General features: G+C 42.6%; 2 protein-coding genes across 3 annotated transcripts in view; both read left to right on the forward strand.

The window, feature by feature from the left end:
• The first annotated feature begins 250 nt into the window (after positions 1-250).
• LOC133471082 (triple functional domain protein-like) lies at positions 251-10318 on the forward strand. Of its 2 annotated transcripts, none has more exons than XM_061760266.1 (20): positions 251-376; positions 478-642; positions 2873-3064; positions 3279-3428; positions 3514-3625; positions 3889-4004; positions 4088-4210; positions 4292-4486; positions 4957-5066; positions 5322-5388; positions 5470-5579; positions 5938-6007; positions 6109-6198; positions 6291-6383; positions 7456-7567; positions 7650-7840; positions 7914-8003; positions 8387-8576; positions 9672-9769; positions 10115-10318. In XM_061760266.1, exons 3-20 carry the CDS (start codon positions 2891-2893, stop codon positions 10280-10282), a joined length of 2259 nt encoding a protein of 752 aa, XP_061616250.1. In that variant the 5' UTR covers positions 251-376; positions 478-642; positions 2873-2890; the 3' UTR covers positions 10283-10318. The 2 variants fall into 2 exon arrangements, with proteins under 2 accessions (XP_061616250.1, XP_061616251.1); XM_061760267.1 differs by having other exon boundaries at positions 9672-9758; positions 10115-10309.
• Positions 10319-13219: 2901 nt separating this feature from the next.
• Positions 13220-22849, forward strand: part of gatad2b (GATA zinc finger domain containing 2B) — a 63432-nt gene continuing 53802 nt past the window's right edge. Inside the window, exon 1 of the mRNA XM_061759745.1 lies at positions 13220-13352. The gene's annotated coding sequence lies outside the window, so the exon portion shown is untranslated. The remainder of the gene's footprint in view (positions 13353-22849) is intronic.

Genomic DNA, 22849 nt, shown 5'->3' on the forward strand with positions numbered 1-22849 from the left:
CCTTCATATTTGATGACATCACAGTCCCCATTACCAGGCATTCGCCACTTAACAGTGTTAACAGATATTACAATATGATGTAATCTAGTCAATACACGAGGTTCTCATGTGTCTAACTACAGACTGTTTTTCAAATGTCAATATCTGCTTAAAGTTAACAATTTTTTTAGTGGAGAAAAAAAAACTTACAACGCACTTCTCCAGCGAGTTATGATTTTGTTTTGTTGTTGTTGTTTTTTTTTTGCAGGCCTACAGCGGGACGGCCGGTTCGACATGGCGGCCACTCAGCATGTTGCTGCAACGTTGTCTGTAAATCCAGGCTCCGTCTCGTGTTCTGTTAAATACTATATCTGGTGTGATATGGTCCAGTTTCCAGGTGGAGTTTTATTATTATTATTCTAATTATTAATAATACATTTTTTTTAAAATCTGATTCAAACATACAAGAGGTGACATCACGAGCGCTCGGTTCTCCAGGCTTCAAGTGAGCTGCAGACTGCGCATGCGCAGAACTTGCCGAGAGTGGAGCTCAACAGTTGCGCACTCAGCGGGATGCTCCAGGTGGAAACCCCGAATATCATGTAAAGACCCATATTTTTCGACCGCAAATCACGGGTAACCCCTGCATCTGAAAAGCTAAAGGTGAGTTGGAGCTATCTCGGTTTAATTTGAACGACTTTAGTTGGAGTTTTAAAGTTTTATGGGGCATATTCACCTGTTGCCGTTACTGACTGTGAGCACTTCTGCTGATGGGTAGCTGACTTTCAAATATGTGCCAGCCACTCGAGCGCCATACATCCATCTGCATTTTTGGGTCTGAGATGAAGTAGTTAGATTCATGCATCATTTTGCCGTTATTAGTTTTGTGTGTGCGTCAAGTCAAATCTGTTTTGAAGATATCAAGTTCAATGTGCGTGCCTACGAGTCGCCAGCCTGTTACAAGAGCTTCGTTAACTTTCTCTTATTTGTTGGCTTCTTTCTCAAACTGTTTTTTTTTTTTTTTTGTTTTAAACCATATGTGCGTTTTGCGTCGTGCTAGTTTGGGAACTATTTGCAGCGTTTTTTCGGGTGGAGAACATCGGCGCTCTATGTTGCGGCTGCCTGTGAATCGGACGGCCGTTAAAACATCACCGTTATGACGTCATCCTTATGAACGAGCCTCATTTACGCTGTAACGAATTGACGTTACTTTTAGCATTCCTGATGTTTTACTGCATATGGGCTTGTCATTTGAATAGGATATCTGGGATGGAATTGTACATATCACTAACTCGAGTTTGACTGAAATTGTATTATGACGAGTCACAATTCCGGTTCAAGATATCTTTAATTCACCTCAATTCAAGATAGCTACATGTCCCTATTTCACGTACTTTAAATCAAGTTTTAACTAGGCGAAATTAAGCTGTAGATATCTGTTACTGGAAGTAGGATTAGTCGGAATCAAATTGCAGATAATCCTAAACTGAAGTTACAGATCGCTACAATTAAGTCTCAGATACACGTAATTCACTAGCAGAGCCCTGCCACTGAATTGTAGATACCTGTAATTACAAACCCAACACATACGAATGGTAACAGTGACGTCATTTTGTCCTCGGTGAAATGATATTGCCGATATCTATAATTCAGTATTCACTCGGCAAAATCTCAATGACGGATAGGCTATCTCTCTGTTGTTTTCGACGAGTCACAGTTATACACCGCTTGATCCTCACTAGGGTCGCGGGCGTGCTGGAGCCAATCCCAGCTATCTTCGGGCGAGAGGCGAGGTACACCCTGAACTGGTCGCCAGCCAGGGCACCGCATGGCAAATAAAAACAAACGACCACACATTCACACCTACGGGCAATTTAGAGTCTTCAATCGACTTACCATGGATGTTTTTGGGATGTGGGAGGAAACCAGAAACATGCAAACTCTACACAGGCGAGGCCGGGGATTGAACCCCGGTCCTCAGAACTGTGAGGCAGATGTGCTAACCAGTCGTCCAGCGTGCCGTAGTCACAAGTATGTTAGATATATTTTGAATTAAAATTCCCACTCTTCAAAATCTAAGCGAGACTCGTCAAACACGGTGGTATCTCCAATTTCAATTCCAGATAGTCAAACTCAGCTGTTAAATGTTGAATCCGTTTGCCATATCGCCTTCATTTGCACTTTCCATCCTTCATTCTTTTTGCCTCCTGCTGTTAGAAAACTGCAGTTTGTCCACAGTCAAACTTCAACTTGCAGTCAACATTAGGACGTGACGTCATGCATGTCTAAATGTAGATAGACTGTGCATCTAAAGGGAAGAAAATATATAACTTTAGAACTCCTGAATACCAAATGCCAATGTAAAGTGACCTATTTATTGTGTTTTATGTTCAGTCTTATGTACAGCAGTTTATTACAGCTGCAATTGTTTTTTTTAAGTGCTCTATTAATCTATTATTGTTGAGTAATATAATCAGAGATGAGGTGCATGAGTACAGTATGTGTGAGAGATGTCACAGAGTGGGGAAAGAGACAAATAGTGAAATGCCATCATTTCATCACGAGAAAATATTGCAATTTTTGTAAAAGAAAATGCTGTGAAATCAGGATTTTTAGGCTGCAACAACAAAAAAAGTCTGCTAAATCCTGGAATGACAGAATTATGTACTTTCTGCCATCTTGTGGAAGAGCATTTAATTGTTTCGCCTGTCACTATATGCCGCTGGCATGGATAGATAAACACAGATACATTATTTTAAGTAAAAAAATCAGTGAAATTGGATAATTTGAGCTCTCACGGCACACTAATTGGGAATCATTGGTCTATTGAAGCACTCCTCGTCTCCATCAGTGGTTGCTCATTCATTTTGTTTGTTCCACTTCCCGCCTGCAGAAGAGCCACCGGATCGCCATGCAGGTTCATCTGAAGGCCGAGGCTCCGCTTCAGGCAGACCACCGCGACACGGACCTGATCGGAGAGTGTGCCGAGAGCACGGCGTCCGACTGGCTCCAGCTCTTGCCCAAAACGGAGAACAAACTCAAGCTGGTCACCACCGCTGTGGCCTTCTACAAGACCTCGGCACAAGTAGGCCATGCATTAGATGTCAATGTGTGACATTTAATTAAATATCAACGAATGAAACCAACTCGTTGGCTATCTTTTTTAACACATACTATTCGAAAGCGTCTCCCCCTCGAAGGGGAGGTTAATGGGGGATAAGAAAAAACACCACCGGAGTGATACGCTCCCTTATAGAAGGGAAATACAATCATAAACTGACTTAATTTCCCCTTTGCAGATATGCCGTGTGTTGGAAAGACTGGAGGAGGACTATAAGAGGGAGGAGGTTTTCTGTGGAGGCGCAGACAAACTTGGCCCCAACTGCGAGATGGACCACTTGACCTCCATGATCAGTAAACACCTGGAGCAAAAGGAATCTTTCCTCAAGGTTGAAATGTCACAGTGGATGTGATATATAGAGGTTTCCTATGTTCTACCGCTAAACTCAAGTGTTTGTCGTTTATGTCACTCAGGCGCGCACTCTGGCCAGGAGAATGGCGGACACCGTCCTCAAGTACATGAACAGGAACACCGTCAACATGGCAATGCTGAGTCACGACGGAGCACCGGATCAGCAAATCCAAAGTCAGTTTGGGGTTTCAAATTAAATGGAATTCAATTATATAGATTAGCAATTCCCTCTGTCAGGCCACCCAAAAGTGATAGAAAAAAATAAAGAAAACAGCTGGAATACAACCACCTGTATCAAGATCTCATAGATCAATGGATCTCAAAGCTTTCACTCAAAGGTTAGGAGAGAAACCTAGAATAATACTTAGCTCTCCAAGTACCGCAATCATGAGGTCATGATTATTGTTTGATTATTACGTGTTATTTTGTTTTCACAGATATCCTTAATGACCTGCTGGAGAGAGAAAGTCGCCTCCTCTACTTGTGGACCCTAAAGAAGGAGCGTCTGGACCAGTGTCAGCAGTATGTGGTGTTTGAACGGTGTGCCAAACAGGTGGAAGAGTTAGAAACATGAGTCAGTCGCTGAACCGCATCGTGAGACACGACCAGAAAAATCACGTGAGTTTTTGATTTTAGGCCCTGGAAAGGATTCACGACACGGCCGAGGTTTACCTGTCCGTACACTTCTCCGCTGGCTCAAGCATCCAATACAGGCAGGAGATGTTGAAGGAGCAAGAGTACTTCCACACCATCGCCAAGGTGGGTTGAGCGTCACACTCTCACCTCCGCATTTGGATGCAATGCAAGCATGTAAAAAGGCTCTCCATCGCTCTCCTGCAGCATATCGAGGAGTGCGTGAAGCTGCTCATCCAGCTGGCGGATGGCTACTGCAACACAGGTCATAGCCATGCTGCCGAGATTAAGAAATGGGCGACGACCCTGGACGTGTGCTACCGGGACTTCTCCCTGCGAATGGACAAGCACCGCTGCAGCCTGGAGAAAACCTCGGGTATCTCATCCGACTCCAACAAGGCTGTAAGTCTAATTTGTTGTACTGGTATTTGTATGTTACAAGCTATCAGGCCAATATTATACAGTGTACAATATTGTCCGTCTCGGGCACACTGAAACACAAAAAAGGTTTGAAATAAATAATGTCATATCATTTTTCTGAGGTGCATAGCTCACTTTTTTAAGTAACCTACAAGCCAAGTTCAAGTACTAAACGACTTATATGATTAGCCACAGTTCATTTATGATTTAATAATTACTTTTTCACACAGGGCCAGGTAGCATGGAATTTTTTCCCCCTGAATAAATAAATTCACCGTTCAAACACAGAATTTTACAGTTACTTTTTGTCTGATATTTACATTTGTTTGATGAACTTAAACCATTAAAGTGGGAAAACTATGCCCAAAAAATAAGAATATGAGAAGGGGGCCAACTCTGTCACGGCTCAAGAAAATAAATGACGTTGCCTTATTCCGTCTCCCGTTTGTTAGGATCTCCAAATGAACATGATTTCTGCCACAGCTCAGCGGTCAGACGTCCGAATGGGGGATGCCAAACATGAACTTAATGAGAAGAAACACCAGTCTGCACGCAGACGCACGTATGTAACTAATTAGACCATTTGAGAAGTTAAAAATGAAGTGGACCAGATGATGGGCGGATTTATTGATTCAAATTGTTCTAATGGTTCGTGTTTTAGTTATTAGCCATTGGCGGATGAGTATAAGTGGAAGTCAATGCAATGGCACATATGTCATATATTTGCAGGATTTAAAGTGTCCTCCTTTGCATTTTCTTTGCTTGGTTAGCTCAGTAACAACAGACAAAATCATGCCTTGTTTATGTTTTTGTTCAGTCTCATAATGGCAGAGCTGATGCAGACGGAAAAGGCCTACGTGCGAGACCTGCAGGAGTGCATGGACGTGAGTTTCACTTCTTTTACACGCATTTTTTTTTTAAACTCTACAAGGAACACAACTGAATCTTTGCGTGGCCTCATGTAGACCTATCTGTTGGAGATGACTAGCAGGAAGGAGGTGACCCCTCCAGGAATCCTCAATAAGGAGCACATCATCTTCGGGAACATGCAGGATCTTCATGAATTTCACAATAAGTAAGCATCAGCAGTGTCTCTTTTTTTTTTTTTTTTTATCAGGAGCTGTGTCTTCTCACCAAAACAAAGAATACCAAAATGAGCCGTTATTGCTAGGGTTAGGTAGCAGTAGCTCCTCCTTGTGTTCATTTTGCTCTTTACGAAGAGTGGACTAAGCTAAACAAATAGGCTAATCCCTCTTAATTCTCACTTGTAAAACATTACAGAAATATAATAATATAATAGACCATCAATCAAAGTTTAGATGCACTTGCTTATGTTATTGAATGAGAAGGTGTGTCCAAGCTTTCAACTGTAACTGTGCACCACTCGCTTTTTGAAATGTATTAATGAGGTTTCATGACCTCTCTTTCTTTAGCATCTTTCTTAAAGAGCTGCAGAAATATGAACAGTTTCCTGAAGACGTTGGCCGTTGTTTTGTCACATGGGTATGCATCGCTTTCTCAATAGCCATAATCATACAGATACATAAATGACTCAGAAAGAACCACGATCGTTCGTTTTTTTGTTGTTGTTGTTGTCATTATAGGCTGATAACTTCCAGATATATGTGGATTACTGCACGAACAACCCAAATTCCACTCAGCTCATCCTGGACCATGCTGTGAACTATTTTGATGTACGTTAAGTGTCAAGGTGATCATCATGAAACTACAAGACATTATATTTCATTAGCTTACATAATGTTCTTTCTCTCTGCGGGCTCGACAGAAAATTCAGCGGACGCACCAACTGGCACACACAGTCATCTCATACCTGATTAAGCCTGTGCAGAGAATCACAAAATATCATCTCCTGCTCAAGGTAACTTAAAAAATAAACATCACTTAGGTGAGAGTGTATGATTCAGTGAAACCCCCCTTTATCTCGGGGATACTATACATTCCAGACCCACCCGTAAGGGTGAAATTTCACACTATAGAATGACTACATAAAACAAATCTTTTTTCGTTTTATGCCTCTCAAATACATTACACACATTTAAAACACACTCGAGCGCTTTAAAAGACCTTCTAAATTGTACTTGAGAGATTTGTTTCGAAATACATTAGACATGTTTGGAGATGAACCTACCTGGTACCGTCACTATATAAGAACTTGAGTGCCTTTGTTCGTACTATCCAGCACAATTGGCAACTTACTTACGTTGTTATTACGAGGCGCAACTGGCGGCTCGCGCCCCTCTTCACAGCATGGAAAACCCCGTGATGACCCTGGGAGATGTATTCCAGCCATTTGAGGCTCAGCAGATATATATTTCTGCAGCTCAAACTTGTAGGCGGTACAAAAGATGCTGGACGAAGCATGGTTGCACGCGTTCGGTAAAACACGCCCACGGCATTTGAGCGCAGAGACAACGGATTGATTTGTCAGGATTTTGAAGCCTCATTTTATATACTTGGTGCATTTTTTAATCGGTCAAATTTGGCCAGATTTTTGACAGCAGACTTGTCTGTGGGATATCAAATTTAGCAGGCAGTTATTTTCACATTACGGGCAGGGCCTTTAAGCGTTCCTTGGTATTCTATACCGTCGCTTTGAGGAAATTAATTATTCATAAATAAGAGCTTGCGTCAAGTTTTTCATTTGTCACTCCCAGTTGAAGTTTACAGTAAAACTGACACATAAAACAAAATAATTCATCATGATATATTTAAACAGCAAAATGTACAAACAGAGCATACAACAACACTTACAGACATATTCTCTCTGTTCTGTGGGAACAATGACTTGATGGGGCTTAGAGTAGACAACATCTTGTCAGTCATGCCTTCTGTCTCTGATAAGTTGTTCTTCCTCGCGCGCGGTGAATTCTTGATTTTAAAAAAAAAAAACCTGCAAACTCGCCCTTTAAGTGTATTTGTACTTTCTTTAGTATCTGCTGGAATGCTGTGACGAAGGCAAAGGCAAGCTCAAGGACGCCATGGAGGTGATGATTAGCATTCCCAAGAAAGCCAACGACGCCATGCATCTCTCCGTGCTGGAAGGTGACCGAACACGGACAAGAAGACCACACATTCGTTGCTTGTGGTGTGATTTGCTGATGTTTTCTCCTCTCCCCTCCCTCAGGTTTTGATGAGAACATTGAGTCTCAGGGCGAGCTGATCTTTCAGGGGACCGTCCTGGTGCGGCATCCAAAGAGGCTGATCCACAAGGGCCGAAAAAGCCACCTCTTTCTCTTTGGGATGTCCCTAGTATTCAGCAAGGAGGTCATGGACTCCAACGGCCAGAACAAATACATCTACAAGCGCAAACTCTCTGTAAGTCCTCCTTAACACACGTTTCATCGACGTGACATTCCGTATAAAGATTACCATTGCATTGTCTCCCTAGACCTCCGAGTTGCAGGTGACAGAGGACATTAAGGGAGACCCCTGCAAGTTTGCTCTTTGGGTGGGCTGCACAGCCAAGATTGTTCTTAAGGTAAGACACCTTTAACGTTTGAACCATGTGGGATATCCGCACACCGTACTAACATTAAAATAAGTTTTTGTTCACGCTTGGGATCTATGCTGGCCATTTGTGTCCACCTCATTTCTTTTTTGTCACCCTTAATCAAAATTATTCTCTGAATGTGTTTTGTTTTTGTTTGTTTACTCTATTTGGTATCTTCAACATAAATAAAAGTAAATCATTAAGTATTGGAACTGCATACAACATCATACGCCAAGTAAAACTCCAGCTGATAAGAGACGCCAATGTGGTTCGTTCAGACTTGTGGGATAGACAGAGTGAAACAACAATTCTCAAAAGCAGTTGATGATTTGCAAATGCCCATAACTTTCGACTGTGCTCCTACTTAATAGGCGTCCGACATAAAGAGCAAGCGGGAATGGATCAAGCGGATCAGGGAGGTGATCCTCGAGCGCTCAGTTAACCATCACAAGCGCCTGGGGAGGACAGCTGTCAGCCCCACGGCCCTGGAGGGCTCGGTGCCCTGCTCCGTGCCCAGCGGTGCGCAGTCCATGGTGGTGGACAGCGTCGTCAACTGCAAAGGTAACAATGAGCTCAATAAGGTCTCAGCATGATGACGGGCACAAAGTTGTACAGCACAGCAACGGTACAGTGGAACCTCCAAAGCGGAATACTCCAAAAGGGATACTATGGAAAGCCGTTTGAACATTTCTTCGATAACTTTGATATCCATCTAGAAGTTTGGGTATTTGTCCTCCAGAGTCGTAATCATGAGGACAAAGAGCGTACTAGTCTAGTACATTCTATTAGGAGTTTAGGACAACTCAAGGCACTGGCCCAACTACTGTATGATATTTCTGCACTCGAGTAGCACAACTTTGGCATACTAGTAGGACCTGTTACTAGTCAAGCAAAGGTACAAGTGGGTATTTTGGCACTACTAGTGGGGTCTAGGAGGCTCCTAGTGTGTGACACATGCCCAGTAGTTAAGAGTGCAGCACAGTAGTTTACAAGTAAGGTTTGTTTGCGTACCTGTAGGCCGAAAAGTGGCAATAGTAGTGCGGACAAAGTATACTAGTGAGCATATGGACCTTGAGATGGATACTGAGGTTTTCATATAAATGCTCAAATGGAATTCAAGCCAAATTGTATGGATAAAAAGACAAAGAGTATGATGATGTCTATATAGCCACGAATGTAATTAAGTAGCATACACCTAAATACCACAAAGTGACAACTTTCCTCTCCATCAAGTGTCTTGTCCTGTCATCCTCACGGTGTGAGGAATTTTACCTTACTTGTACTTGTAGTTGTATTATCCAGTGTTTAATTTCTATTTAAACTTGTACGACAAGCAAGAATGTCACTCAAGATGGCGATGGCTAGAGCCTAAACAACTTGGCATTCATTCCTATCGAAATAATGTTTTTGTCATGTACTCATGATTACACAAGATGTAAGCAGGCATCAATTTGGAGGTGCCACTCTACAACACCTGTGACAAACATTCTTTGATTCATTCCAGGTATATTCCTAATTTTGAATTTAGACATGACACCACCACCTTTAAAGAAACAGATAGCGTCAGATTGCGTTGCGGAGTTGTCAACGTGCTTTTCTTTTCTTCTTTGTGAAGTTGTTAACAAGCGGTGTCGGCGTGTGTGCTGTGTCTCGCAGGCAACACGAGGCGAAGGTGGCGGAGGAACATCAAGGCAAGCGGTCTCAAGATGGGATGCGTGGCCCGTGAGCACGACAGGAGCAGCGGTGAGATGCTGGTAACACATTTCAATTGCTCCAAAATGGCCAACCCCGAAATGGTCACCATTTTGAGGAAATGCATTTGAGTATATTAAGCGGGCAGTGCATCGAAACTGACATTTAAGTTATTGGTTTATGGTGATGATGTCGTTCTGTAACTTGTGTGGCGTGTATTACCAAGTAATGGCTACGGTTAAGCTTTTCGTACTGTGGATATTACTAGAGCTGCTGAAAACTAACTAAAAATGTTACTTGTAATCTAACTTAGTTACTGTTGAAATCCAGTACCGGTAATCAGGAAAGTAATTAACGTTACTTTTAAACTCAAGTAATCAGTAACTGAACTAAGTTTCTTTTTCAAGGTAACTGTGGCGACACGGGTCACGACGCTGCAGCAAGAGGGAAGGCGAAGCGTGTCCCAAGTCGGTGCCCCTGACTCCACCAGGGGCAACTGTGACTTTGGCCAACTTGGGGGACCCTGGCTGAAGCCCACTTCGTGTCACGACCGTGGCTGTTCAGCAGCAGTGTAGCCAGACACACAAGGCACTTTTGTTTATTTTGTTGTTTTTTTTGAACAGTTTTTCTATATTACTTTTTGTATATTTTTATGATGTATTTTACACACACACAAAAAACTGTCATTGGCATGTGTACGGAAGGTTTTTGAACTGGTTTAATAGTGTGTGTGTTTGTGTGGACATGGATTGGGAAAAGAAATGAGGATTTGGCACTCAATGTTTTATCTTCTTGTGTTTGTGATGCATTTAGCAACTTTCTTCAGAAGTTGGGAATTTATATACAGTAAATAAAGAGGGATTATACTTCATTGCTCTTAATATTTTCAATTTGTACAGGTTTTGATCTTTTTCAGACAGAAAGACATCTCCCTTTTTACTGTTTTAAAGACTGTTCATCACCTCTGTAAGCATTAAACGTATTGAACTTAAAGTGGCACTAAGCAGATATCCGTGTGTTTTCTTTCTAAATACATGAAATATGTTTGAAGATAAGTGCTGAAAACAAATGCAAAGACATAACAATATAGTGGTGAATTGTTGAGCTATAGCTTAAGCATCTTTTTTGCCATTTGAATTTTCCTGATTTTATGGGCAGGGCTAAAACACACCCCCTTGAGGTCATGGGGCTGGGGCGTATACAGCGTTCCCTCGCCACTTCGCGCTTCGCGTTTTGCGGCTTCAGTGCTTCGCGGTTTTTCACCTTTCGCGGGGGGTTCTGGTCCCCATTAACCACGAAAAACAAGGGAACGCTGTACTTTCTATCGTGAGTTCCCTCCCCCACTTATATAAGGGCAAACCGAGTTTGTGCTTAGCTTCCATCACAAGCCCCATTTGCCACTCCAGCGTGCAGTTGGTAACGATGCCCACGCCCCAAAAAATGTGTTCGCTGGATGCCTCAATTTTACATTTAAATTTTGAAGACATATGCAGATGGCGAGCTCGGCAATGCGCATTTTACAATGGATAGTTTTGCAAACTTTCACTAGAGACAACATGGCTTCATGGGTAACTTGATACTAGTGAATGGGGCAGGGCCGACAGTCTACCGACCTGGTCTTCCTCCGACCGTCCCAACAATGAGGGTAAGTTGACTTGTGTGCTTATTTTTATGGTTTTGTCCACAATAACCATTCAATTTTGAAGTTGAGCCTCCTAATGTGATTTTACATTTAAAAAAAAACAATAATAATAAGCCATCACCCCCTCAGTCTGTTTGATTCCTTTTGGCGCATCCATTCGACACGCCCACAGTGTCTGAGAGCTGCGAGGTGGCCCTTATTATTCAAGTTTTGAAGCCTGATTTTATATACTTTAGCCATTTTTTTTTATTCATTCAAATTCCTTGGCAGGCTAGTTAACAATACTCTCCTCTCTGGGGTGTCGAATTTACATGACTTTTTTTGGGCCTGTTTAGTGCCACTTTAATCATATTCTCTCATCAATGCTTACCCCCCCCCCCCCCCCCCCCTCACATTCTCTCTCGCTCTCTCTCTCTCTCTCTCTCTCTCTCTAACCCATTTTCATCCCTACACTCTCAGCCTTGAAAACCTTGTACTGGAACATTTCCTTCTTAACTTCTTATCATCCTTTTAACTGCTTTATCATGTGATTTCAAGTTTTATGATTTCGCTCATGGGGTTGAACGATGAATCGTTTTCTGATGGAAATTGAAATTTCAGACAACGTGCTTTTTTTTTTTTTAATATATATGTAATATATATATATATATATATAATATATCTACACCCACGCTTTTATTGCAGCCCACATCCACTATCTTTAGCAACCGCCTCATTCAAATTAAAATCACTGGACACTGTAGTGTCTGGGATGGCAAATCAATGATAATTTTCCTTTTGAATGATCATACGGTTGTGGAATGTCAATTTGGATGCACAAAGATGTCGATTTCTGTTTCTCTTAAATAGTTACCCGTTGAGTGTGTTGTGACTGTTTGAAGTGGGTGTGCAAGTTTTATTCTTGTCCACTTGGGGTCGCCTTTCTCACACCACACAGTGTTCCTTTTTTTTGTTGTAGTGGAAACTTTCTTACTTGCACGCTGACAAACGAGGCATGTATGTTTTATTCCTCAGTCGTCATAGCAATATATTGGCACTTTGTTCATCCTCGAATCACTCTGTCACTAAGTTCATTATCAATAATTAAATATGCCGATGTGCCAAGTAGGTGAGGAAGTCCACAGGTATTTCGCATTCCGTTGGGCACATTATATACATTACGTCAATCTCACTTTAAATATGGAATATATACGACAATAATTCTGATGAAGGGATGAGACCCCTTCCGAAAACGTTTATTGTCAACGTGACGCTTTGCGTAGCTCCAACATTCATTTGGTATTGAAATGGAAGTAACTTCGGCAAATGATGGCACTCAGCCAGTGCGCGTCACAGGCTGAGTTTGCTTTCATGTGGTGCCACGAGACACAAGAGGGGGGGAAAAAAGGATGCACTCCGATGATTGTGGCCAGTGTTGACGGTGTTGACAAATTGACGGTCTTTGTCATGCACATGCGTGCATTTAGGGGGGAGGGGAATAAATAAAGTTATTTCAACAAATTGAATATACCTGTCGCGGTAGGTTTAAATTGAGAGGCGGAAGGAATTGGGAAAATGCAGAACAATAATAGATTCCGGTTTCGACAATGAATAGTGCGTCCTGTCATTCGTCCTTACATTAACATGGCTCTCGGTTCAGACGCAGACAACAACATTACTATCAGCCAATCGGTGGATTCGCTGACTCCGCCGCGGAAATTAATGACCAATCAGATGTCCGCAAGCCGCCACCGACACGCGCCAGACATCCAATCAGTGATTTGACAGAGTCAGCTTCACCCAAAACCGACCAGTCAGGCGCCTGTCTGGGCCGCACGGCGCGAGGGGCTGACCAATCAGCTGTCTCTCGGGAGGCGCGGAGGGGGCGATCGTCTGCTAGGCCCAATAGTCGGTTCAGTGCCGCCTGCCGGTGCCGGGGACTGGTGGTGAGTATCCGCTGCAGCGCGTCAGGACGGGACCGTGAACCCGGAGACGGTACACAGCGAGGCGAAAGCAAGACACAGGTGAGACCGAGGATGCGAACGCGGCCTGGGTGTTTTGAACTGACAACGGCGGCAAGGCGGCTGCTTGTTAAGTCGTTTTGCTACCGGTGCTTCTGCTCGTAGACAATAGAGCGCCTTTGCTTGGCTATTAATTGATGCGGCTTGCCACTGACGTCGTCTCGAACCGTTAATGTCCATTTCAATGTCTCGGGCACGAGCTCCAACATGGCCAGTGTCTGCTTGTGTTTGGACTCCCCCCCCCCCCCCCCCCAAAAAAAAAATAAAAATAAATAAAAATAAAAACCCCAAAAAATCGTGTTAAGTGTTTTGAGGGAGATGTTGACTGCTTTGTGATGGGAACGGAATGCCTCCAGTCCTCTTCATTGTTTGATGCTGAGTCTCTTGGGGTTCACCGGAGCCCGGATCGTGCAAATACTTCTTAATGCTCGTTTAAAGAGCACCGGGATGAGATGAGGCGTTTACAATGGTTTTATGGAGGCAAAGCGGCTTGAAGTGGTGGATTAAACGCGCTGGGGAGGAGGCCGGCGAGTGCTGATGGCTCTCAGCAATTAGGAAGGGGGTGGGGGGGGGCAGAAGAAAAAAAAAAAAAAAAAAAAACTACGAAATGTATCAGCCATTTACGTGGAGACTCAACTGGGTTCACATGCACCTAAATGGCTGCCTGGTGCCTGACAGCGTAACCGCGATCTCACTGTGAGGCGGCGAGCAACGAGGGGCTGATTTGTGCCCAGAGTGGCGGATAAACTAACGTAGATGTGCGGCGTTGCACACCGAGAGGGAATCAATATCCAATGTAGTCTGCCCATTATGGTGCACTTTAACGCAGCGATCGCCTTGCCTTTGCTGCTGCTCGACAACGTTTCGCCCAATCACCTCGCAGCTTATAACACATCAAGATCACTTTCTTAAACTTTCTAACTTTATTTTTGCCGGGGGGGGGCTGGGGGGGAAGACGTCTTGAGAAGCATAGGTTAGGCCACATTTGAGTCGGTGTGTTTTTGTGTTGCAGTCGTTTTGTCATAAAAAGCCATAACGTTCAAGTCTGGAAAACTGAGTTGACCAGGTGATTGTCACTGCTTTTTACAAAACAGCATACTGTCATTTCCTACCAGCTGCTCTTTCTGAACATCGGGGCTCCCCTTTGACAAATTGTCACCTCCTTATCAATACAAAGCAATCCCACAAACTTTGGTCCAGAAATAGAAGCGAGCAGAACTTGATAAACTCCACAGTGTGATCGTTGGTCTGTATGAATGAATGGTTCCTGCCGGTAACGAGTGAATGAACTGTAGTATTCTCAATGATGGAGTCTTCCTCTTCTTCTCTCCATCTCAGGGTCCCCTGTCAGCCCCATTTAAAAAAAATTGTGTTCTAGTGCACAATCAGGGTTTTTTTTTTAGTTATGTGACCATTTTGCACTTCTATGTCATTATTGAAATACTACAAGGTAATATACAGTGGGCCCTGTTTTGGGAATGCAGTTTGTTCAGATTTGAAAATATTTTTTCCCCCTAGGAGATACTGGAAACAATCAGTTCCAGGGTCAAACTGTCATCGTCATAAAGCCCTGTTCAGGTAATGTTTTAAGTTACATTATAAGAAGTGTAAAAATAAGTTAACCGTTGTCCGCAATTAACGTTGATAGACTCGTTTTTTAACCTTTTTAAAAAAGGAGAAGTTAACCCATCCTATAAAGTAACACGTTCAAATCAAATACTCCCTTTGATAACTGTTGACTGCACTAGAAGTAACTAGCCCATCGAGCAGCCAACGTTAGCCATCAACTCCACACGGCGGACTTCATTGTCTCTCATGCTAGACGCCGGAGATGCATGCCTTACTACTTTAAAAAGTACTGTAAGCTTGCTTACCTTATGTGACGTCTCATGTTCATGTTTGTGCCCCTTGTTGAGATAGGTCCTTCTTTTGGAATTAGTACAAAATGCAGGATGCTGGCTGCAGATAATTATGTTTTTGGGTTTTCAAGACTTGAAAAAATGTAACTGTTCTAGTTTCCTAGTTGTACAACTTTGTGTACATGGTAGAGCCAGATTAGTGTTATAACATCTTGAGATGATATATTGCGTGTTCTGATTTCTTCATTAATTTTCATGCATATGTGACAAAAAAATACTTTAAATTACCAAGATAACAATGATAGAGATTGTTGAGGTTACTCAAAGGATTTGAGGTGTTGCTCCTCTTTGTAGGGACTTTTTTAAAAACGGTATTCTCTGCATGCAGGGTAATTGTCTTGGATTAGTTTTCCATCTGCTGTATTCTAAAAACCGTAGTACGCCCACACTCCTGCCCCAGTCTTCTTTGTAGGTGAAAAAATATCGCCTTCCGCTGTGCATGTTTCATAGCACTGTGGATGGTCTATTGTTCTGGATTTTATTGTCAACAAATTAAATGGAAAGACCCAGGATTTACTCATTTCCTTACTCTGTGTGTGTGTGTGTGTGTGCGTGCGTGCGTGCCTTTTGGTTCTCATTTTCGTTTGGGGCTCAAACAATTAGGAAGTACTGTATCAAATATCAAAAAAACTGTTCAATTTTGTGTCATCGGTTGCGTATGTCTTTGGGTTTTGACTAGTCAGTCCAACAAGCCCAAAAAGATGTCTTGAGCATTAGAGTGAAATTGCTGTGCCTTAGCTCTGGATGCTGTAGTGTTATACTCCACAGAGTCCACTTTACCGCAGTTGTTTACTGCCCTCAGTAACGTCTGTAATAAAATTTGTCCTCTTAACATGACCATCATCCACATACTGAGAAGTAGAAACAGGAGACCCTCGTTCGACTTTGTAGTTGTTTGTTAACGTTTTTTGTTCTGACTGTTTTTTTCTTTTCAAATAGGTTTTTTTTTTTTTTTTTTTTTTTTTGGCCGGTGTTTTGGAGATTGTTTGAGCAGAGGGGTGTGATGATTGGGGAAAATGGAATGACCAAATGTCTGTAAAAATGGGAGAGACAAAACAGTGGTGGGGCAGCATTTTGCCAGTTTAGTGCAAACACGTCAAGCGTGCTGGTTGTGGGTTACCTTTCACCGCAATGTTACACAATCTTTATGTCTTTATATAGGCAAACCACTTTCAAAGTAAATATGTCTGCAGCACGCAGAATGGAAAACTGGTGTTACTGTAGCTAACCCCAAACAGTAAATGTACCGCATTTGGTACCTAGTGATTTGTTTATTTCAGGCAGCGTTCCAGTAGCTGCAATGGTGTCCCCAGGTGTCCTTCTGGAACTACCGCGAGTCCATTTTTAAAGGATCCTGCTTTTAATAAGCACTAATAACAAATAGCCATTTTTCTTGATGTTCTTGCTTCGTGTTTGTTGGCAGTCTCTGAGTCGCTTAGTTGTGTTGAGGTATATCGCTACAATCTAACCTGTGCTTATTTTATACATATATACATATAAAACAATCCAAATCATTTTTACCCTTTTCACAATATTTTAATAAAAGATTAATATATGCCGAAAATTGCATTCTGCGCAGTTGAAATTGCCTATTGTTAAAAATAGGGAAAGAAACAGAGATTTTCTGGAGACAGATATGGTGAGGCAAAGGGTAGTGCAGGGCGCGGGGTGTTAGAACATCTTCTTCTGATTTTGAGCCAGGCACGATTCTGAATTAATGGGCCAGATAGCACTGTAAGAGAGTATTTTACAGTGTTTGCATCGATGAAGCCCGATGTCTATACCTGTCAAAGCACCTCTTCATCCAAGCAGCAGTTTCACCTGCTTCTGTGTTAGAAAAAAACGTGATAAATGCAACTCATTTTGTTTTGAAAAAGAGAGGGGAAAAAACAACATGATTTTCATTGTGTAGCTGTTTAAAGCCACGTTTACACCAGTCGGTCATGTTCCGTTTGGTTAGCATTAGAGATTCAACTGTATGACGTGACAAAAAAAAAAGATTACAGTTTCATTTATGAAAGGACTTTTTGTCAAATCAATCCAGGTGCTAGCCACATACCTGCTTCAGGTTTAGACCGTAGGAGGGAGCTCTGTCTCTCGTTTACTCGAAGGCTAAAGTCAGGGATACCTGGATGTCAGAGCTAATTCGCCATTTTCCCTCTGATATAGGAATGAGTGGACACAGACTATTTACATATTTAGCAGATTTTTTTTCCAATTCTGTGACAGAATTATTCTGCTTTTAAACTTAAATTTGCTCATTTCAGGACTCATAAAAAGCCTGCTGGACACCAAGCGAACGCGACCGAACTCCACTGAACTCTCGTACAGTGTGCATGTTTCTGCAACCAATTTTCATGAGTCACCAACCGTCGGCCGCTAGTTTTGCTGCAATTCAAAATATTAATTGCAGGTGAACAGCATCCCAACGTCTCAGATGTAAGGGCCAATCAGCCAATCAAAAATGCCACGTTGTGTCACATGAGCTTTCACAACAACAAAAAATGTATCCGGGTATGAAGTGAGATCCAGCCGGCCACTGGAAGCTTTACCAATTTAGTATATGCATTATAGATATTGTATTTTACAAAAATACTTAACTTTATTTATATACCTGGGGCTAAAAAGTAAAGCATGGAGAGTACCGTATTTTCACGACCATAGGTCCGTATTAAAAAGCGCAGTCTCAGTTACGGGTCTATTTCTGTATTTAACACATGCATAAGGCGCACCGTATTATTGGGCGCAGGCATGGTAAAACATACGCTAGCTTAAAACATACGGTAGCATGCATGCACGCTAAAACAATGTTTTTAAAAAGGCAGCGGGAGCAAAACTGAGTTCGGTTGTACTTTATTGAAGTATTTAACAATGTACTCGCGTTATTTTTTGATCAATCCTCATCCACAAATCCATCAAAGTCCACATGTTCTGTATCCGAAATGAACAGCTGGGCAAGTTCTCAATCAAACACGCCAGGTTCCCTCTCGTACTCGTCGGAGTCAGTCTCGTTGCCGTGCGGCTCCTCAGAAATGATGCCGCCGGCTTTTACGAAAGCTCGAACAACAGCGCAAGCAGACACCTTAGCCCAAGCATCCACAATCCGTTCACAAATTGTGGCATAACTCGCCCGGCGCTGCCTCCTAGTCATAGTAAAGCTGTGTTCCCCATCTGTCATCCATCGCTCCCACGCGGCTCGCAACTTCACTTTGAACGCCCTGTTTACACGGATGTCCAGCGGTTGGAGTTCCTTCGTCAAGCCTCCCGGAATGATGGCAAGCTCCGAGTTATTTCCCTCAGTCGAATGGTGACTGTAGAGACGCTTCTCCCGGCTGTTCTTTGCTCATTAATCCATTGCTCGAGTTGGTCTTCCAACTCGGGCCACCTCGCCTTGTTTCCGCGGATCGTTGATCTTGAATTCTCCAACGGCTGCTCGATGTTCCTCCGCGTAACTGATAGCTTGCAGTTTAAACTGTGCTTCGTAAGCGCGTCTCTTCGTAGGTGCCATTTCCAGGGTTCCTTAGTCAAACCGATGTTGTTTTGGACAATGCACATATATATATACCTACTGGGGGCGTGCCTTTAGCGTCCGCTTTCATGCGCACCCTTCCCCCTTTGACGTCCGCATGCTGTCCTCGGTCACGTCCGCCTTTCTTCTATATAAGCAGCGTGTCGGTAGGAAATGCTCCCAGTCAGTCAAGCGGAGCGCTCATCAAAGTCAGACAACAACATTTACAGATTTTGGAACTCAGTGCACACATAAGGCGTGCCACATTATAAGAAAATTTAAGACTTGTAAGTGCACCTTAATACGGTATCTGCCGCCAAAACACACGAGTGGACTCAATGAATGATCAGTGCCAAGGGCCTTTCAAATATCTACACTCTGCTTTATTTGTCGCCTGTTTCCTCTCTTTGCTATAGCGGCCAGGCAATCCTATTCTTCCTTTACAATTGCACCATGTTGTTTTTGGTTCAACAAAAAATAATACAGTGGTATACAGTATGTGGTGTCTCAAAACGTTATACCCTTATAACAGAGTTTTTATCCATTACCGTGAGTTGGATATGTGTGTGTGAAGGTCAATCACCTGGTGTGCATGTTTGTGGCGATGACTGTATTTTTATTTTATTTTTATTTTTTGTGATTATCCAGTTCAGTGACATTTGGCCGGTTCGCTCGCTGTGTGGCGGGCCTAAAGGCTTATTCTATTCTATCATAACTTCTGCCTGGAGAAGTTGAGCCATTGCAGTTTTTGGTTGTGTTTTTGTTTTTTGCATTGCCATTGTCAAAAGGGCAAAACATTTTCTGACCCACACCATACAACTTTTTGGCACCCTTACATTTGGATATGAGCCACTGTGGTTTTTTATGGTATAGCTACAGTAAGTTAAATAGACAACAGATCGGTGTCTCCTCCATGCATCACCGAGAATAGAATGGGAGGAACACAAAATGAACTATTTTTAATTATATAGTGGTTAATTGGCGGCTAGGTGGCCGACTGGTTAGAGCGTCAGCCTCACAGTTCTGAGGACCCGGGTTCAATCCCCGGCCCCGCCTGTGTGGAGTTTGCATTTTCTCCCCGTGCCTGCGTGGGTTTTCTCCGGGCACTCCGGTTTCCTCCCACATCCCAAAAACATGCATGAATTGGAGACTCTAAATTGCCCGTAGGTGTGACTGTGAGTGCGAATGGTTGTTTGTTTCTATGTGCCCTGCGATTGGCTGGCAACCAGCTCAGGGTGTACCCCGCCTCCTGTCCGATGACAGCTGGGATAGGCTCCGGCACGCCCGCGACCCTAGTGAGGAGAAGCGGCTCAGAAAATGGATGGATGGATAGTGGTTAATTGCCAGATACACGCAGCACTGTACTGTGTCCTCTTCTTTGTTGAACTCAATGGCAGGTTTCACTTTAGCACTGGTTTGATATTATGCCATTTATGTCATTGATCCGCCATTACAGTCAGATCTACAGGTCCCATGGGCCATGATGGAAGGCCAGGTCAGCGTTTACCATTCCAAACTGCACCACAGGCTTGAATAGTGCTCTGCGGGCTCTTGCTGACCTCAAACTTGTGCCTTTAACATTAGCGGTATTGCTCTAGTTCTTTTTATGCAGTCATTTCAGGTCGTGCTGCTGTTGCGCCCTGCCAGGTAAAGAGGTGGCAATGTATCGGTGTCTATGTCATGGGGTAATCAAAACGATGAAGGCTGTCATTTAAAATGCAGATAGTGCCGTCTCGACCCTGCAGCCAAACTCATAATCGCAAATCATATGCTGCATTTTGGCTGCATTATCGAAACACGCAAGGTGATCTCCTGTTGACTTGACATTTACGTCATTGTTGGACATTCCCAATGTAAAAGAAAGGGGTCTTTTCAATGCAGGTGGGTGCTTGACTAGCAAGTGTTGATGAGAGCACAATGTGTGGGCAGCACTCGCAGAACAGAGCCTTCTCGATGAGCCTTAAAAAGCTCGCAAACGTTGGCCAAACCTCTTTTGGTTCATCATAACAAGCAGCACCTTTCACATTTCAAATAGGGAATGCACTTCTCCAGTTTAACTGCGTTGTTTGCTGTCTTTTGATCGTGAATAATAATAAAATATATATATATATTCAGGTAAGGTGACCCGCACAGGATTGCAATAGTAATAATGAGATGATGAATATCCTTTTCTTTTTGTCAAGCCTTACTGAATGTTAGTGTTATTCAGGGCCTTATAAGAAAACATATGTTTATGCTTTCCCATTTCTTGCATCCATAAATGAATTATGTGAACTGGATATTGTCTGTTTGTTTTTGTTTTTTAAATGCTATGTCGCGTCGAAGTTTGATTTCCATCCGTGCAGAGCTCAGAAGCAGCTGTATGCAGTATAATGTGACCAAAAGCTGCATTATCAGCTCTTAATTAGAATCATAATTTCATATTAGGAAGGACAATACCTGTAACTCTGCACTAATTGTTTTGTATGATGTGAATGAGTAAGCGTCGAGCAATAAAGCATGGATTGGAGCGGATTCTAACTGTGGTAAAATGGCAAGTGAGTGGGGAAGTGTTTGCTCCTGGGCTTTTTTAGTTGTAGAAATGGTTCAGCAGTCAGCAGCGGTGCAGCTATGACTAATCCAGTGGGTGAATAAGCACGGTGCAGATCATTGCTGCATTGCTGTGCAGCATTTAACCAGGTACTGCACAAGGACACCTCAGTCAACTTGTATCAATGAAATCCTCCTAATATACTCTCTTGCACACCGGAGGACGTCGGCACAAGTGTGACTTGAAGATTAACTCTGGAGGCTTTTTTAAGGTGGTGTGTATGAGATGCCCTGTCCAGACTCCCGATGTTGGTGCAAATGATTTCCATTTAATCAGGAGCCATTTTTGTTGCGAGTTCTGTTTGCATTATAATGGAATAGTGAACACGGAGGATGATTTTTCTAAACTGTACCCTCAGTTGAGTCACACACGCAGGTCTAAAAGCAAGAAAATTATGTAATGTGCATGTCAGAAGCGTGACTCATGAACTCACCAAAACTCTAAATATAAATAAAATCATGTTTAGCCTGCCCTTTTACATCCCTTAAAACACAAATACTGCTGCCTCTTTCACCATATTTAAGTTGTATCTGAAAATTCTAAAGTATAGATAAGATAATTGAGTTATATTGGGTCAGCATTGTCTTTCATCTGCAACTTCAGTTGCAACCGTGGATCACGTCCAATTTGAGAAAAAGTTTTCATTAGATTTCACGTGGGGTTTTTTGATGGTGGAAAACATTTGCCCTTCAAATAATCATTTTCCGCAGAATAGTATCCCAGTCGTCTCTCATCGCAGGTTCTCCAGTTTCCATTACCTCTAGGTTTACCATAGGTGCATACCAAGCGCTTTGATGTAGTCAGGTTGTCATGGCACAGTTTGGAACGGTAAACTCAGACCTAGCTTGCTTTTCCACTGTGAGGTGGCGATAGTCAGCTACGTAATTAATGTGATTCAATGTTAACAATACCCTTAAACAAAAAAAACACAGATGGCCTTAAAGCCTCTTTCAGTCGTGACTGTATTATATACTACATGGGCATTTTTTTTGTTCCTCATAATGCATGACGTCATCCAAAAGTGATCATTCTGTGTCCCTTAGCGCACCTTTTTACTGCCGTCGCACCGTGCCACTGGTAGTGGTATTAGGGAGGGGCATAAAACAAACTGAGGAATCGATTGATTGTCATTCATTTTGACGATTGTGATGAATTGGTTGTTGACCAATTGCAACCAGCAGAGCACATGACAAAAGTCAGGGGTGGGCAGTTCGATTTCCAAAGGGCCATTTAAGAAACTGAAACGGTTAGTGAGGCCCATGCCATGCTAACCTCTATTGTGTTCAATCTGAATTGAATCTCTTTATATGAAGCAGTACTGTAGATGTTATTGTTTTAATAAGCTGCTTCTAGTGTTCGTTATGTTGTAATTATTGGGAAATATTTAACAAAATGGTAAGCGATCTTATTAAAGTTACAAATATACACACATTAACATATCACTGTTTAATCGACATTACATTTCTACATTTTGAGCACCAAC

Source organism: Phyllopteryx taeniolatus, chromosome 21, assembly GCF_024500385.1.
Source record: "Phyllopteryx taeniolatus isolate TA_2022b chromosome 21, UOR_Ptae_1.2, whole genome shotgun sequence".
NCBI lineage: Eukaryota > Metazoa > Chordata > Actinopteri > Syngnathiformes > Syngnathidae > Phyllopteryx > Phyllopteryx taeniolatus.